Raw genomic sequence first — 15,977 nt, 5'->3', positions numbered from 1 at the left:
CCATTCGAAAATTATTGAAAAAATTAAAAGAAAGATTATTGGAAGAGAGGGGTGTGTATGAAAAGAGTGTTTGAGGTGAATAGAATGTGAAGAATTGAATTAAAATGAGGTAAGATAATATGAAAAGGTGAAAATGATGTGAGAAATGGTGTAGAAATGTCGTAGGTATTTATAGGAAAAAAATAGATTTTTTTTTTATTTTTAAATTTCGTCTTTAAAAAAAATTCCAGCGGGGCCCAACTGAACAGGCTAACTAGGTGGCTAAGAATGGCTAGCCCGCTGACCATTGGCTGAATTTTGGCCTAGTGGGTCCCAAGGTTTTTTGGCCCAAACCTCTATTGAAGATGGATTTCCAGATGCAAACGGGTTGGACTGCAGCAACGTAGGGCAACAGCGGCTACAAATCTGGGTGCAGATGCGGATGCAAGCGGGTCCAATCGAGGTCTAGTTTATGGTGTAGTGGGTCTGCGGGTCAGAAACAGCGGTTGTGCGGTAGTAGTCTATGCAGCAGTGCAACAAGAATGTGATGAGCAGCGGGCATGCAATCCTGGGTCAGTCGGACCTTGAGTCGGGTACGGCGTAGCAACACAAGTCTGTTGGGTTGCAATCTGTGCAATCCTTCACGGCTTCAGATCAAATCAGAAAGTGAAATGATTCGATGAATTCGGGTCAGCAACGACGGCGTCGCTCGCTGTTCGTTTCAAATTCACAGATGGTAGCAACGACAACAGTCGCTCGCTGATCGAGGTCGGCGCACCACACACGACTAAGCCGCAACAGTGCTATCATAGCTATGGGGTTTTTTTTTTTTTTTTCCTTTTTTTCGACCTGGCTCTGATGCCAAGAAGAGATTGCTTTGAATTATGATATTCTTCTCTATAAGAGGAAGTTATAGGTGTACAACCCTAACATAAAAGGAAAGAAAACTAATTACAAGTGATTACATGGGATTACATATCAATTAGGGATCCTACCTAAAATACAAAAGTCAACAGTAGCCAAGCTACTACAATCCACCATTTCAGAGGTCAGGATGAATCAAAGAGACACTTCAGCATCTCCAGGTCACCATATCTTGTGATTCACCAGTCCCAAAAATCGAATCCAAGACAAGCAATGTGAAATACAGGTTTGAAATGTGTCATGCACTTACATTACCAATATGTACAACTATCTTCTTGCAGGAGATCAACGATTTCATCTGGAGGCTCATCGAATCAAACAATCTCCACATCCATGGAGGGACCAAGTCGAAGAATTCTATACGCGATTTTTTCATAAAGCAAAAAAATAAATAAAGTTGAACATATATTTTCATGTAAGCATCATTACTATATGAAACATAATTCTGGCCCAGTTAGAGTCGTTGCTGGTGTTGGATCCTTTGCTCACAAAATCCTTCAAGCAAATAGTAATAAGAGACCACGTCTATAGTAACTTTGTATTGATCAATACGAACAAATTCAACGGTAACTCACAAATCTAAACTCTAGTCTCTGTTGAAAATGTTAATCAAGATCGACCTCATCAATCTAACGGTTAAAATGTGTTCGTATTAAAACGTATTTGTTAATATAATTTAATCCGTAAAAAGAAGTTAAATAATCTTACCCTGACCTCCAATAGTTGTGTTATTCTTGCTCTCTCACATGGTCGGTCTCTGCCTTTACACCTTTTTCCTACGAAGACAGATAATATTGAAAGCAACATTTTGATCTTTATGTCATTTGCTTCTCTTGTTTTGAGCCTTTTAATTATTGTTGGTCCCCCTTCTGTGTGTAAACTGTTCCCGTGCTCCGCTTTGTTCTTTGTATTGCCCCTTGGTCTTTTGCTGTTCAGGCTCCTCCATTTCTTGCCATGTTTTGGGATTAATAAGAAGTTTTTGAATTAAAAAGAAACACACAGATATCATATTTTTTGACAAACTATAAGATATTTACAAAGACTTTTACAACGCAACTATAGTGTCACAATTACTTGCAGCTCTTAAACATAAACAATACACATACGGTGGAAACATGCAATTAAAGATCCTTGTATTCTTAAGCCTTCGTATATTGGAAAACTAATAAAAATGACTTGAAAACTTTGAGTTTTAAAGATAATGACAAAATAAAAGATAAAGTGAATAGTATCATAATTGACATTTTAATATAAAAATATAATTTTTCGTTAAAGTGAACAATATCAAAAAATTTTCGTTAAAATTCCTTCGTATACATATCTTTGTATTCCTAAAATTCTTAATTTGTGTATTTTACTGGTTTTGATTAGAGTGCAAGGCAACGTGCCAACCACGTAATAACTCCATAAATGCGTTTTGGCTCCACCACTAATAAACAAACAAATAGACCCGACCGACTGATTTGGATCTCATCGGAAGTCTGTGTTCACATTATATTTGTTTATTTTATATTGTGTCATCAGAAATTATTTAAAAATTTTTATTTAAAATTAAACATAAACAATATCTAACAAAAGTTAACCATATACAATAAACACATAAGATGCGACGATCCGTCTCACATCAAGAATCCGGAGAGAATCTTATCACCGACGGATTACCACTTTACTTTTTCTTCGTTATTCTTCCATCATTTCATAATTTTCTATTATTTTTTAATTAATTCTTCCCGTCAACTTGAAATTAATCTACACAATTACCAGTTGGAGAAGCCCCATATATGAATCGCCACCATTGAATTATTACGCGAGAGGGCTTTCTGGTGCTGTACACAACTAGAAGGAAAAAAAATTTAAAAATAAAAATAAAAGAATCCAAAGAAGTACTAAAGCTCTAGACTTACAGAACTCCAAGGTCACCTATAGCTCGACAAAATTATTATTAGTTCCAATGTTGCGTGGATATCGCTTTGCCAGACCTTTCAAGTTTCAGGGAACAAGTTTAAAGGGATCTGCACCAGCTGCTGTTGCAACCAATACTATTCTCTTCGTGGGGCTATTCATCATTGCTTCGGCCACTCTATCTTCCTTTTGGGTTCAAACTGTAAGCCTTACTCACTTGATATAGTTCTAGTAATTTTACCTAAACCGCCTATGCATGTTTTGACATATAATTTTCATGTTTTTGTATGATACAGTCCAATTTTCAGATTGGTAGTTCTACAAACCAAACCATAGTTGTCTCCGACAAGTTTAAAAAAACCCCTAAATCAGTTGAATTCCCACTCAACTGTTCCATTGGCAACAATGCTAACCAAACTCAGACCTGCCCAGCAAACTACCCTACAACCTTTAGCAATACTGATGAACTTGACCCGTCGCCAAACCCTTTGTGCCCGGATTATTTCCGGTTCATCCACCAGGATCTCATGCCATGGAAACGCACAGGAATCACAAGGGACATGGTGGAGAACGCAAAGAAGAAAGCACATTTTAGGCTCGTGATTGTGAAGGGCAAGGTTTATGTTGAGAAGTACAAGCAGTCCATACAAACAAGGGATGTTTTTACCATATGGGGCATTTTGCAGCTTCTTAGGAGGTATCCTGGCAGACTACCTGACTTGGAATTCATGTTTGACTGTGATGACCAGCCGGTCATCCGATCGAGGGACTACCACGGACTGAACTCGACTCGGGTACCGCCACTGTTCCGGTATTGTGGTGATAGATGGACAAAGGACATCGTATTCCCTGATTGGTCCTTCTGGGGTTGGTATGTTTGAAATTTTGGAATTTGGCCTAACTTTTTTGTTTACTTTCTTGCATGAAAATGATAGGGCACCAAACCTCTAAGGACCACTTAAATTAAGACTAAAAACAAACTGAATTAATAATTCATCAACGTAACTATTCTAGCTATATTTGAATGTTGGGAAACTTCTATTGGAACAATGTCATGTCAAACAGTCGGTCCAAATTCATACAAATTCACAGTCTAACAACGTACATATTATATATCTGGTAAGACAATGTTACAATTTTGTTTTAAAGTACTTTTTCTCGTAACTCATAGCCTGCATGAATTTTTTAAGGAATGAGATAAACATAAAACCATGGGAAGGTTTTTTGAAAGATGTCAAGAAAGGCAATCAAAGGATCAAATGGATGGACAGAGAACCTTATGCATACTGGAAAGGAAACCCCTTTGTTTCTGATACGAGGAAAGACTTACTCAAATGCAATGTCTCAGGGACACAGGACTGGAATGCTCGCCTATTCATCCAGGTACCATTAAAAACTAATTTTGTTTAAACAAATGGCATATGTTATCAACATCATTAACTTTTGATTGAAAACCCAATTAGCCAATAAATCTACTAACTAATTAGGTATAATTTCAGGATTGGATTCTTGAATCTCAACAAGGCTTCAAGCAATCAAATGTAGCAGATCAATGCACACACAGGTACTTCTTGTAGACATATAAATAAAATTCTCCTGTTTGGTAATTAAATTTCACTTTAATCGTCATTCCATTTTATCATGATTTATGCAGGTACAAGATCTATATTGAGGGTTATGCATGGTCTGTGAGCGAGAAGTACATTCTAGCCTGTGATTCAGTAACATTGCTGGTAAAACCGAAGTACTATGATTTCTTCACAAGAGGTCTGCAACCAGTGCACCATTACTGGCCTGTAAGGCATGAAAACAAATGTAGATCCATTAAGTTTGCTGTGGATTGGGGCAACAACCACAAACAAAAGGTGACTCCACTTTCTAATTTACTTTCCATTTTGTTCGTAATTTATGGTGTTGTCCTCTTTAAACTCCAAGCAGAGCTATTTGTGCAACATTTATAGAGGTGCAGTCAACAATGTGATCACTCTAGCATTACTCTGGAAGTTTATACTCTACGGTTTCTGTTACTTACGGATTTTGGAACAGGCACAAGCAATTGGAAAAGCAGCAAGCAACTTCATTCAGGAGGAGCTAAAGATGGACTATGTGTATGACTACATGTTTCATCTGTTAAATGAATATGCTAAACTCTTAAGATTTGAGCCACGAATACCCAAGGGCACTACACATTTGTGCTCGGAGAGTATAGCTTGTCCTGCAGATGAGTCACCAAAGAAGTCTATGATAGAATCATTGGTTAAGAGTCCATCAGCATCAGACCCCTGCACCATGCCTCCTCCCTATGAACCCCGAGCTCTTGCAAAGTTATACAGGAGGAATATTAATTCAATTACACAAGTGCAACAGTGGGAAGATAAGTACTGGGAAAATCTCTCTAAGCAGCAACGCCTGTAATTTCTTACAAAATTACTTTTTGTTTTAGCAATGAAAATTCACTGTAAATTAAGCGCATAAATTAATTACAAAGTTTGTACCCTGTTAGTTTACAGTTTCAAATTGTATGGATGCTATCCACATAATTTCATCAACAGGGAGGTAGGATTTAAACTTTGAACAGGTTCCAACATTGAAAAGAGAAATGTTATGAATTTTTAATTTTCACTTACCATGAAACCAAATAAAATTCAACTACCATAACTTACATACCCTCCTACTACAGCATCTATCTAAACCTAAGTATTTCTACCACGTCTTTTTTAAAATTATAAACCAATAACCATGGTCATAAGAAGGGGTATTTGGAAATAAAATGGATCGTATGATCAGATCGTCGGATTAAATCCAACACTTAGGTTATTTCAACACTTTAGAACTTTCCTGATTATCAAACAACATTTTAGACCTAAAACAGGAAAATTCAATAGAATTTATCCCAAAAAGCCATAACAAATTGAGGTTACAATACGTGGAATGGAAGGACTAAAGTGACTTGTGGACACAATCGACAGAAGAAGCAAATTTTCTCCTCCAAACTCTCTCCTCCTCCATTATCTTAGCCTCCTAATTTCCAACTTCTCCACCTCTCATACCTCCCAAAAACAAGGATCAATTTTCTCTTTTTTTGCCCCCATAGGCTCTCATTCTGCTTCTTGCCCCCACTTCCTTTCTCTTAGGCCCCCAATTCCCTTCTCTCTCTTTTTTCACATTTCAGAAGCCCTTTCTCATTGGAGATAAAATGGTATGCATCCTCTTCTCTATTGTTTTTGTTTCTACAATTTATGATAATTTATAAATATCGTAGGGTCAAATATGATGATTTATTTCTTATTAGTTCAACCAAAGGCACTATGTTCGTATTGAGCTGTGTAACGATGATGCTTAATTTTTCATGCTACCCTCCAATTTGTTCGTTTCTTCATTTTGATCCAGATTGGTTTATGATAACATATAACATGTCACATTCGCAACCTGAATCACACGTGCAAACAAATAAGAGAACATTCACCATGTTAACATCCGACAAAACGTTTTTTGTGTGATGCTTTGCTCTTAGAACTCACTTATACAAACAAAATAGGGAAAACAAATTTCTTAAACCGATCTATATAGAGTAATAATTTTATGATCTATAGGTGCATAATAATGCACCAATTAACTAGAGGTTGGAACTAATGACATAGCTTTTATATATGATGGCATGGGATCCTGCAGGCCAATGCAGCTTCTGGAATGGCTGTGCACGATGACTGCAAACTGAGGTTCAAGGAGCTAAAAGCAAAGAGGAGCTATCGCTTCATTCTGTTCAAGATTGAGCAACAACAAATTGTGGTTGATAAGCTCGGGGAACCTAGTGAGAGCTATGATGATTTCACCTCCAGTTTTCCTGCTGATGAGTGTCGATATGCTGTCTATGATTTCGATTTCACAACCGAAGAGAACTGCCAGAAAAGCAAAATTTTCTTCATTGCATGGTAAGTAATTGCACACAAACATTACACATCCTCGTATTCTTTTAGAAATCAACTTGAAAATAAACATGCCATGGTCATTCATATATGCTATGCCTATGCTTTACTATCTTTCTTAGTTGCATAACTTGCATGAGGCCACCCATGAAAAACAAATGAGAATAAACATGCCGAGTCTCACATGTTTGTAAAGTAATTTTTCCATGCATACAACCAGTTGTATACAATTATGGTTATCAATCTCTCTTATAGAAACAAAGTTGTATGCAACTACTAATAGGTTGTATTTGTTAACTACATTGTAAAAGATGAAGGATTGATACAGAGGAAGAGGAAAAAGATAGAGAGAAACAAGAGAGATTCTAGAGTGAGAGAGTTTAGAGAGAGAAATAAGATTTGTATTAACTCAGCAAATGAAGATTACACATACTGTTTATATAGAAATCCTAACTACTTTAACCAAATACTAACTACCTAACTATATTACTAACTATATTACATTTTTACCCTTAATACTCCCCCTCAATCTCAACTGGGGAAACTCAGTTTGAGATTGGAAGAATTGAGACATGGTAGCACTGAAACTGTAGACTTAGGAAAACCACCATTGGATTGATACCCAAACATCTGTCCACATGTAGCACTTTGACTAGAGTCAACACTTTGGATTAGCCTGTGCGCACACAGGTTTTTGAAATAACGATCTTTCTGCCATTGATCAACATCACCATCTGACAAAAGGCAACTATTCAAACATCATCACAGTGAATACTACCTTCAAAACCACTTCAACAGCAAGTCATGTAGAAAACATGACACTGAATCAAACCATACAACTTGAAGCAGATGTACGGCCATACGACAGAGAGTAAGCGCGTATACTCAAACCATATCACCAAAGCTTATAGCTTTCCCAGAGCACTGAATCAAACAAGTGTACCCCATGACCTCTTTGAAGCTGTTGACTAAAAACCTCTGTCTGTCTGTCCAAATTTCTTCCACTGCCTTACAAATAAAGACATCTGTATGCCGCTGCCTCTATCAGGAGTTGTACACAAGAACAACCTTCTATAAAGTAGTTGTAGCACACCCTCATGCCGGTATAACACTTCTTACGGGATTACCCTTCGTGGGATTCACCGTCATCAATCTCATTCAACTTGGCTTCGGCCTTTAATATTTACAAAAACAGAAAATTAACAAACTATAGTGTGGCATCGGCCTTAACTATAGCACCACGGGATCGCCCTTTGTGGATTTTACCAAAAAAAAAAACAACTTCTTTGAACAATGGCATCGGCCTTCACAATTTCAACAATTGAAATCAACATCTATGTAGTATTACCCTTCGTGGGATTTACCTACTCAAACCACGGGATTACCCTTCGTGGGATTTACCGTTAACAACTTCTTCAAACTTTAACGTATAACCGGACTTACTGTAGATTCATGCTAACAACTGAGTTGGTTAGACTCTGAAATGACAGGCTGTGATTAGAAATATACTGCACAACTCCTCAGTTAGCACCTGAACACTCACTCCAGTAACCTTTGCTGAATCTAATAAACAGGCATTGCTGCTTGCTTCGTTGCTTTGCCCTGGCACACTGATCTGCCAAGATTCATTGAAATGGGACTGCCAGTTCCCCTTATTCTCCATTTTATACTGCTAAGATTGGGTGAAACGATAGATACATCACCATTAGTCGAATTGCTGACAGACTGACCAAGTAACAGGGGTTCAGAACCATTTGTTTGGTAATATATAGCCAGTACTTTCATCCTCTACACGGGCAACAACATCCTCCACTCACAAAAACCAGAAACAATGCTAACAAACTCATCTTCAAGACCCAAGATACTTGATACACAAAATAAACTGCAAACAGAACCCATCTTCAAAACCCATCGAACCAAGCCACAAATCACTACAATTCACCTTATTGAATACCCAAAGAAGACTCAAACTGACCACGACAATCAATAGTCTTGAATCCAAATATCCCAAATATTACACTAATATCCCAGAAGAGATTCAAAGATGAACAAAATAGTGAACATTTTCTTACTGAAACATTTAATCATACAGATTATGTGCACTGTGAAAACCCAGAAATCAAGAACCTGATAAGAACTTCAATCTTGACCCAAGAATGCTGAGAGAGAACCGAAACCAGAGCGAGATTCCGGAGGAGCTCCGGCGGAGCATGCTGTCCGTATCGTCGAAGGAGAAGAAGGCGTGTACGGAGGACCAGGAGCAAAACCCACTTGACTGGTACATTGTTCTTCAAATATCCCGACCCAGACTGTAGGACAACAGTTCCATCAGCAAGGCTCACAGCCTTGTCCATCTCTTTCACCACTGCATACTTCCTCGCCTTCTCACTTACCAGAAGCCCGTAATCATCATGTCCCTCACTCTTGGACAGTTTCCATACCCCTTGGTACTCATCTTTCGAAGAAACAATCCATCGGCCTTCAAACGACTCAGAAAATGGCACGTAAAAGATCGAATCGACTTCGTATTCTGAAGAAGTCTAGATCTGGGAAGCAGAGCTTTCAAATCAGCTGTTCCAGTGTGTAGGCAAAATCGAAGGCGCGCTTAGGGTTAAGGCGCGACGGTCCTTATGGCAGAAACATCAGCCCATATGGGATTGGAATCGGTGAAGCCGCCATTTCTCCGAAGTCGAACAAGCCGAGAACTTCTGCTCTCTCTTTCTTTCTCTCTAAAGTCCGTGTTCTTAAACCCTTAATTTTCTTCAAGTGTGTTAGCTCCGAAGTCGAACAAGCCGAGAACTTTGCCTCGGTTCTCCAACTTTCGATCTCTCGCTTTCAATCAGGCACAAGGAGACTCATGAATTTGATCGGAAAGAAATCAACCCAAAAACAAATCAACCTAAAAGAATGATCACGGAAGCACCCAGACGCTTATCCTAACACCTAATGAAAATTTGGAAAAGAAACTAAGCTGGAAACATATGTAAAATAATGAGAAGTAGAACCACCAGAATCCATGGCGTGAGCCTGGTGGCTCTGATGCCATGTTAACTACATTGTAAAAGATGAAGGATTGATACAGAGGAAGAGGAAGAAGATAGAGAGAACCAAGAGAGATTCTAGAGTGAGAGAGTTTAGAGAGAGAAATAAGATTTGTATTAACTCAGCAAATGAAGATTACACCTACTGTTTATATAGAAATCCTAACTACTTTAACCAAATACTAACTACCTAACTATATTACTAACTATATTACATTTTTACCCTTAATAGTATTTTGAAGGATGACTCATTCAACCACTCTTGATTTCAAATTACCAATGTGCGTTATATAGCTTAATAATAAGGGCTCATTTAGTGACTAAGATTGGATTGGATTGGTTGCCAATCTTAGGTACGAAACGACCTCCAAGTATATTCTTTCCGATGACTCTAACGTGAATATTTTTCTAGGGAAATTTTGCAATATCTGTTCAAATAATTTTTTTCATTTCTTTTTGCACTTTGTTGAACACTAAACAACTATACTTGTACATGTGTTTTTGTGGCATGGATTAGGTCGCCGGATTCATCAAAGGTGAGGATGAAGATGGTGTATGCTAGTTCCAAGGACAGATTCAAGAGAGAATTGGACGGCATTTCATTTGAATTGCAAGCAACAGATCCAAGTGAGATGAGCTTGGACATAGTGAAAGGGCGAGCCTGCTAAAGTGACCCCCCCCCCCCCCCCCCCGTTTTGCTCTCTATCTCTTCCAAATCTTTTTCATTCTTTCCCTCACTGTATCCTTTTGGGGCCACCAACATTTTATAGCCATTATCTATAACTTGGATTTTTAAAAACATTCCATTCCAAAACCAAGTGAATCTGTGAATGTATTATGTACTCTTCTGTATAACCTTAAAGCTTTATTCAAAAAAAACAAAAACATTATGATATTTTGGGAAAAAGCAAAGGGATTGAACTCTCAAAAACTAAATTGGCTGCAGCAGAAAAGAGCATTAGCTGATGCCGAAATGTTGCTGCTGCTGCTTTAGAATTGGTTGAACAGGGTTTTGCTTTGCTTCCATTTGTCAAAGTGTCGCTCTTAGAAGATTGTTATGATCGTAGCATGATGATCTTTGTTTTTGTGCCCCTTTTTTTTACTCGGGTTGATTGTGTGTAGTTTTGCTCTATATCAAAAGTATATCCATATGTTATTTTCCATTGTGCATTGTGTTGCTATTATATATACTTTTTTGCAAAAAACACACATATTGAGAGCATTGAATCTTGGAAAAGGCCCTAAAGCTTTTGGAGAATAGACATCCACATTGGAATTATGACAAGATAATATACAATTTATATATGGGAAATTATGCTCCTAATCATCAATACATTTTATGATAAAACTCTACTCCTAATAATAATTGTTAAAGTTGGAAATAATATTGGTTGTTGGAACCAAATTCGCGCACCACCATGAGTGATGGAGATACTCAAATCTGCTTACCTAGAAAAGCGCACACAACCATGAATGAGTCTAGGGTCTGGGGATGAAGGTGTGTCGGTCAAAGGCTCTTTGACGGTTAAGTTAGTAAGCAATATTAAGACTCAAGTAGTAGGCAAGAGAATAAGTGTGCAGAAATTGCGTTACCAGAGATAAACCCTAGAGGGGTGTATTTATACCAGTCGTGGAGATAATCTTTTAGAATAGTAGAAACCGTATTAAACTAGGAGAATCCATGAGGATATCTAGGAAATAAATATTGCATCCTCTTAGGAGTGATTACCCAGGATTACCTAGCCCCACACAACGCCATACTGGGAAGAAACTGGCTTCATAAGACGAAAGTAATCCCTTCATCTTACCATCAACTACTTTGTTACCCAATTGCCAAACCGGTTATCCAATGGAAATATAATCATGGCATAGAGCGGAGCAAGATCATTGAATCTGATATCAATAAACTTAACTAATGATGCCAACTTCATCGTCAAAGTTTACCATCCCGAGTGGTTAAAGGATGTGGTGCTCATACGAAAAAAGAACTGAAAGTGGAAAGTTTGCGTGGACTTAACTGATTTGAGCAAGGCATGCCCCAAGGGTCCGTACCCTCTTCCTCGGATTGACTTGCTGGTAGACTCCATATAGGGGCACGAATTGCTAAGCTTTATGCACCCCTATTCCTGTTGCAACCAGATAAAGATGTACAAGCCAAACATGGAGGTAACTTGCTTCGTCATAGACCGAGGTACGTACTGTTACAACGTTATGCCCTTTGGTCCTAAAAACGCAAGGGCAACATATCAAAGGTTGGTCAATCGGATCTTCAAGCAAAAGATCGGAAGAATAATGAAAGTCTATGTGGATGACATGGTCGTCAAAAGCAAGGAGAAGAAGAACCATCTCGACCACATTCAAGAATCCTTCGACCTATTCCAAAAATACAACATGAAGCTCAATCTAGAAAAGTGCACCTTCGGAGTGGCGTCTAGAAAATTCTTGGGTTACCTAGTGACCAAACCCGGAATAAAGGTCAATTATGGTCAGATCAAGGTGATCATGGATATGAAGTCCCCATGGACAATAAAGGAAATACAAAGTCTGACCAAAATAGCAATAGTATTTAGCCTCTTCCTCTCGCGGTCTGCCGACAAATGCAAACCCTTCTTTACTGCTATAAAGAAAAGCAAAGGCCTACTCTAGATGGATGAATGTGAAGAAGCTTTCATAAAACTAAAGGAATAATATCTAACCCTCCACGATTGTCCAAACCTATGTATGGGGAATATTTGTATTTGTACCTAGCAGTATCAAACTATGCGGTCAGCATGGCCCTGATTTGAGAATGTAAAACCATTTTGTGAATGACAATGAATTATGCCGAGAATAATTGAGGGAATATTGACTTGGCAATCAAGTTAATAAAATCTCTAGGACTTTCGGTGCCTTAAGGAAATAAACATATTGGAGTCCTAATTACATGCAATCAATTAAGGGCCTTTATTAAGTAAATACAAGGAATAAGAGTCATGATGGGACTATAATTGATGAGATATGATTTGAGTTGATTTCTTCTCCACACATGTCACACTTGCATACAAAACGATTTCCAATTGCTTTTCAATAGATTATGAATTCTCAACGCCTCAGATTAACCGTGAATTGCACTAATTAACCCTCAGATTTTCCTAAAGTTATTGAATTTGATGATTGCATACAACAACCCAAAGCATTCCCCACAAGTTCCCTACATGAATTGCATAATAGAGATACAAGCAAGAATCATTAAGTTCTACGAAAACCATAAGCATTGACGAGGCACTTGTTACTTTGAATTGCATGAAACTTATGCCAAGAATTTACTTAACACGATTGTGATAAACAACCTTTACTACTTGCGAATATAAGTTCATAACGATTAGGTGAAACTCCCTTATATCCTAGCATTAGATTTATGCATGAAAATAAAGCGTGCACTCTCAACCAACACACACAAATCAATTTTAATTCATATAGATAAGCAAATTGAATTCACAACTTATGAAACGCAATTGAAAGTAATCAAATCATATAGCAAGCATAAAACATGGTTTCGAATCCCCCCTAACCAAGGGGGGGTTTAAATTATCATACTCACAAAACAAAGATAAATAAATTTAGACATTGAAATCCAAAGAAAAATAACACCTAGACACTCCAACTTGGACAGCAGGTGCATCCACGAACTTCCTCCTCCCTCCTTGCTGCGGCACAAGACTTAGGGACAAATTCTTGGGGCTATGAATGTTGTAGAATGGATGGGGGTAGTATGGTGGTGTTTATGATGGATTGGTGGTGCGGCAAGGGTTGGTTTTAGGCAGGAATTATGGAGAATGGTGGTGGAAGGCTGCGGAAGAGAAAGGGGAATGTCTCTGGCGTGAATGTTTTTGTATGATGGGTGGTCATTCGGCCAAGGGGTGAATGAGAGTATATATAAGCACATAAAACCCTAGGGCAATCAGATTAAGGCTTCTAGAAACCAAATCCACCAGGAAAAAGGCTTAGAAAATCAGAATCCTCAAGGGAAGAGGCCAAGAGGTGCGACTGGATAGGGAGGGAAGGTTAAGGCTTCTAGAAAGCCTTGCAAGGCAAGGAAAATAGGTTCCCTTGCTGAATTTGGTGCGGCATCTATGGGAAATTGTTCTAGAACCTTCTTTGTGTCCAAAAATGCTTAGGAAATCTTCAATGTTGCTGAAACTTAAGGCCATTTAGGTTCAGGAAAGATCAACCCAAAATAGGAAACTTTAGGCTTAACTTTCCTACTTCAAGTAGGAAACCTTGTTTGAGTAGGAATCCTCATTCTTCTAGGAATCCATCTTAGACTAGGAATCCATCCTTAACTAGTACTCCTCCGATGATTAGGAATCCTTCTTCAATTAGGCCTCCTTCGTTGATTAGGAATCCTTCGTCAATTAGGACTCCTTCATTCTCGTCCATTCTTTTCGTTCCAAGCACGTGATATCCATTCCAAGCTCAATCTTGCTCCAAAAGGCTCCAAAATGCATCGTTTTGCACACTTTGCCCTTAAAACCTGAAAAGACATGAAACTAGCTTAAAATACTAATTTAACTAAGAAAACACAACGTAAATGCATAAGAACAAGCTCACTAAGTCGCATAAATATGCTCCTATCATCTCACGATTCCAAATATCAACCACTTCGAGCCGAAGGTAGTAGCCATTATCGACACCACAAAAAACTGGATGGATGAGTTAATCGGTTACATCCAGGATGAGAAGTTACCAAAAAACCGCCACTTGGCAAGGAAACTAGTCCAAAGATTTCAAGATACACGGTTATACGCAGAAAACTGTACTGATGCTCCTACTTCCAACCCCACATGTTTTGCTTCACCTCGAAGATAAGCCTACAGATCTTGAATGACACACATTCTAGTGTGTGTAGGAACAACGCAAGCAGAAGATCCCTCGCAAAAAAGGTGTTGATGGTAGGATATTACTAGCCCACTATGTGACAGGATGCAGTAGATTGTGCTCAGACTTGCGACGGATGTCAAAAGTACGTGTCTATTAACCATCAACATGTTGAAGAACTTAGCACTTTAATAGGATCATGGCATTTCTATGCAATGGGGCATTGACCTTGTCAGACGACTAAAGAAGGCACAAGTTTATAAAGAATACTTGATAGTGGGCATGGACTATTTCTCCAAGTAGATTGAAGCAGAACCTTAATCACTATGGCAGGGGTAAAATCCTACATAGGGACGAACATCATATATCGATCTTGCATCCCTCACATCATACTCATAAACAATAAACAATAAACTGCAACTCACCAACTCTGAAGTTATAAATTGGTTCACCTCCATTCCGCATTACCCATAAAATAATGGACAAGCAGATACTTCAAACAAAACCATTATGTAGTGCTTGAAGAAACAATTAGAGAAGAAGAGTAAATGGCCAAAACAATTGTATGAAGTTCCATGGGCATATCAAACCACTCTCGAAATGAGATTGGGGAAACTTCATTCCCCATGGCCTATGGAACTGAATGGGTCATCCTAATTCAAGTCACCACCATGCCCAGCTTATACACAAAAAAGAAAATCCTAAAGAATGATGGGGATCTTGAAATCCGATCTCGATTTCACAGAAAAACGCCAAAAATGCGCTTAAGTCCAGCTCGTTGCTTACCATCAACAGTTTAGATCCTACTACAACAAAAGTGTCAAACTTCGGAGTCTTCAGGTTAGGGATTTAGTTTTAAGGGAAGGCCACCACAACCAAGAGAATGAACCAACGAAATAACTGGATCAATGTAAAAAAACGGGTGAGCAAGCCATCCACGTAATGTGTGCTCCCATAATCCTACCGAATAGTGCTAACCACTTTAATAAATGAGGGTGAAGTAGAAAAATAAATTAGTATCAAACTCACAATTCACAAGATATGAACTTAAAACCTCTCATTTACAAATAAAAAATAATTTCCAAAGCCAAAGCTTTAATGAAAATGGCTTGTTTAAACTTTTTATTAACCAAAAGCCATCTAATAACTTTATGGCTTTTTAGAAAAAATAGTCTTTGAGATTTGCATAACTCCTCACTTTGTCCCTAATATTTGAAATCAATAAAATTGGTCCCTGAGGTTGTCCATCATCAATCTTTTTGGTCATTCAATGAAAAGTTATGTTAAATAAGAATCAAAATAATAGGTCAAAATGATTTGACAAAAATAGGAGTATTTTTGTCATTTT

General features: G+C 38.1%; 2 protein-coding genes across 2 annotated transcripts; both read left to right on the top strand.

Moving 5' to 3' along the window:
• Positions 1 to 2,505: 2,505 nt before the first annotated feature.
• Positions 2,506 to 5,376, top strand: LOC103443608 (uncharacterized). Its single transcript, XM_008382486.4, has 6 exons — positions 2,506 to 3,007; positions 3,102 to 3,676; positions 3,996 to 4,188; positions 4,305 to 4,369; positions 4,460 to 4,670; positions 4,852 to 5,376. The coding sequence occupies exons 1-6, from the start codon at positions 2,855 to 2,857 to the stop codon at positions 5,218 to 5,220; spliced, it is 1,566 nt and encodes a 521-aa protein (XP_008380708.3). The 5' UTR covers positions 2,506 to 2,854; the 3' UTR covers positions 5,221 to 5,376.
• A 383-nt stretch (positions 5,377 to 5,759) lies between these two features.
• On the top strand, positions 5,760 to 10,935 carry LOC103443607 (actin-depolymerizing factor 7-like). Its single transcript, XM_029104638.2, has 3 exons — positions 5,760 to 6,004; positions 6,478 to 6,737; positions 10,290 to 10,935. Exons 1-3 carry the CDS (start codon positions 6,002 to 6,004, stop codon positions 10,438 to 10,440), a joined length of 414 nt encoding a protein of 137 aa, XP_028960471.1. The 5' UTR covers positions 5,760 to 6,001; the 3' UTR covers positions 10,441 to 10,935.
• The last annotated feature ends 5,042 nt before the right edge of the window (positions 10,936 to 15,977 follow it).

This window comes from Malus domestica, chromosome 06 (genome assembly GCF_042453785.1).
Source record: "Malus domestica chromosome 06, GDT2T_hap1".
In the NCBI taxonomy this organism is placed as follows: Eukaryota; Viridiplantae; Streptophyta; class Magnoliopsida; order Rosales; family Rosaceae; genus Malus; species Malus domestica.
The sequence above is the reverse complement of the archived record's forward strand: the minus strand, read 5'-3'. Positions and strand labels throughout refer to the sequence as shown.

Coding starts and splice junctions, on each gene's coding strand:
- LOC103443607 (XM_029104638.2), top strand. Junction 6,738..10,289: donor AAAATTTTCTTCATTGCATG/GTAAGTAATTGC, acceptor GGCATGGATTAG/GTCGCCGGATTCATCAAAGG.
- LOC103443608 (XM_008382486.4), top strand. CDS start 2,855: ATGTTGCGTGGATATCGCTTTGCCAGACCTTTCAAGTTTCAGGGAACA. Junction 3,008..3,101: donor CTTCCTTTTGGGTTCAAACT/GTAAGCCTTACT, acceptor TGTATGATACAG/TCCAATTTTCAGATTGGTAG. Junction 4,671..4,851: donor GCAACAACCACAAACAAAAG/GTGACTCCACTT, acceptor ATTTTGGAACAG/GCACAAGCAATTGGAAAAGC.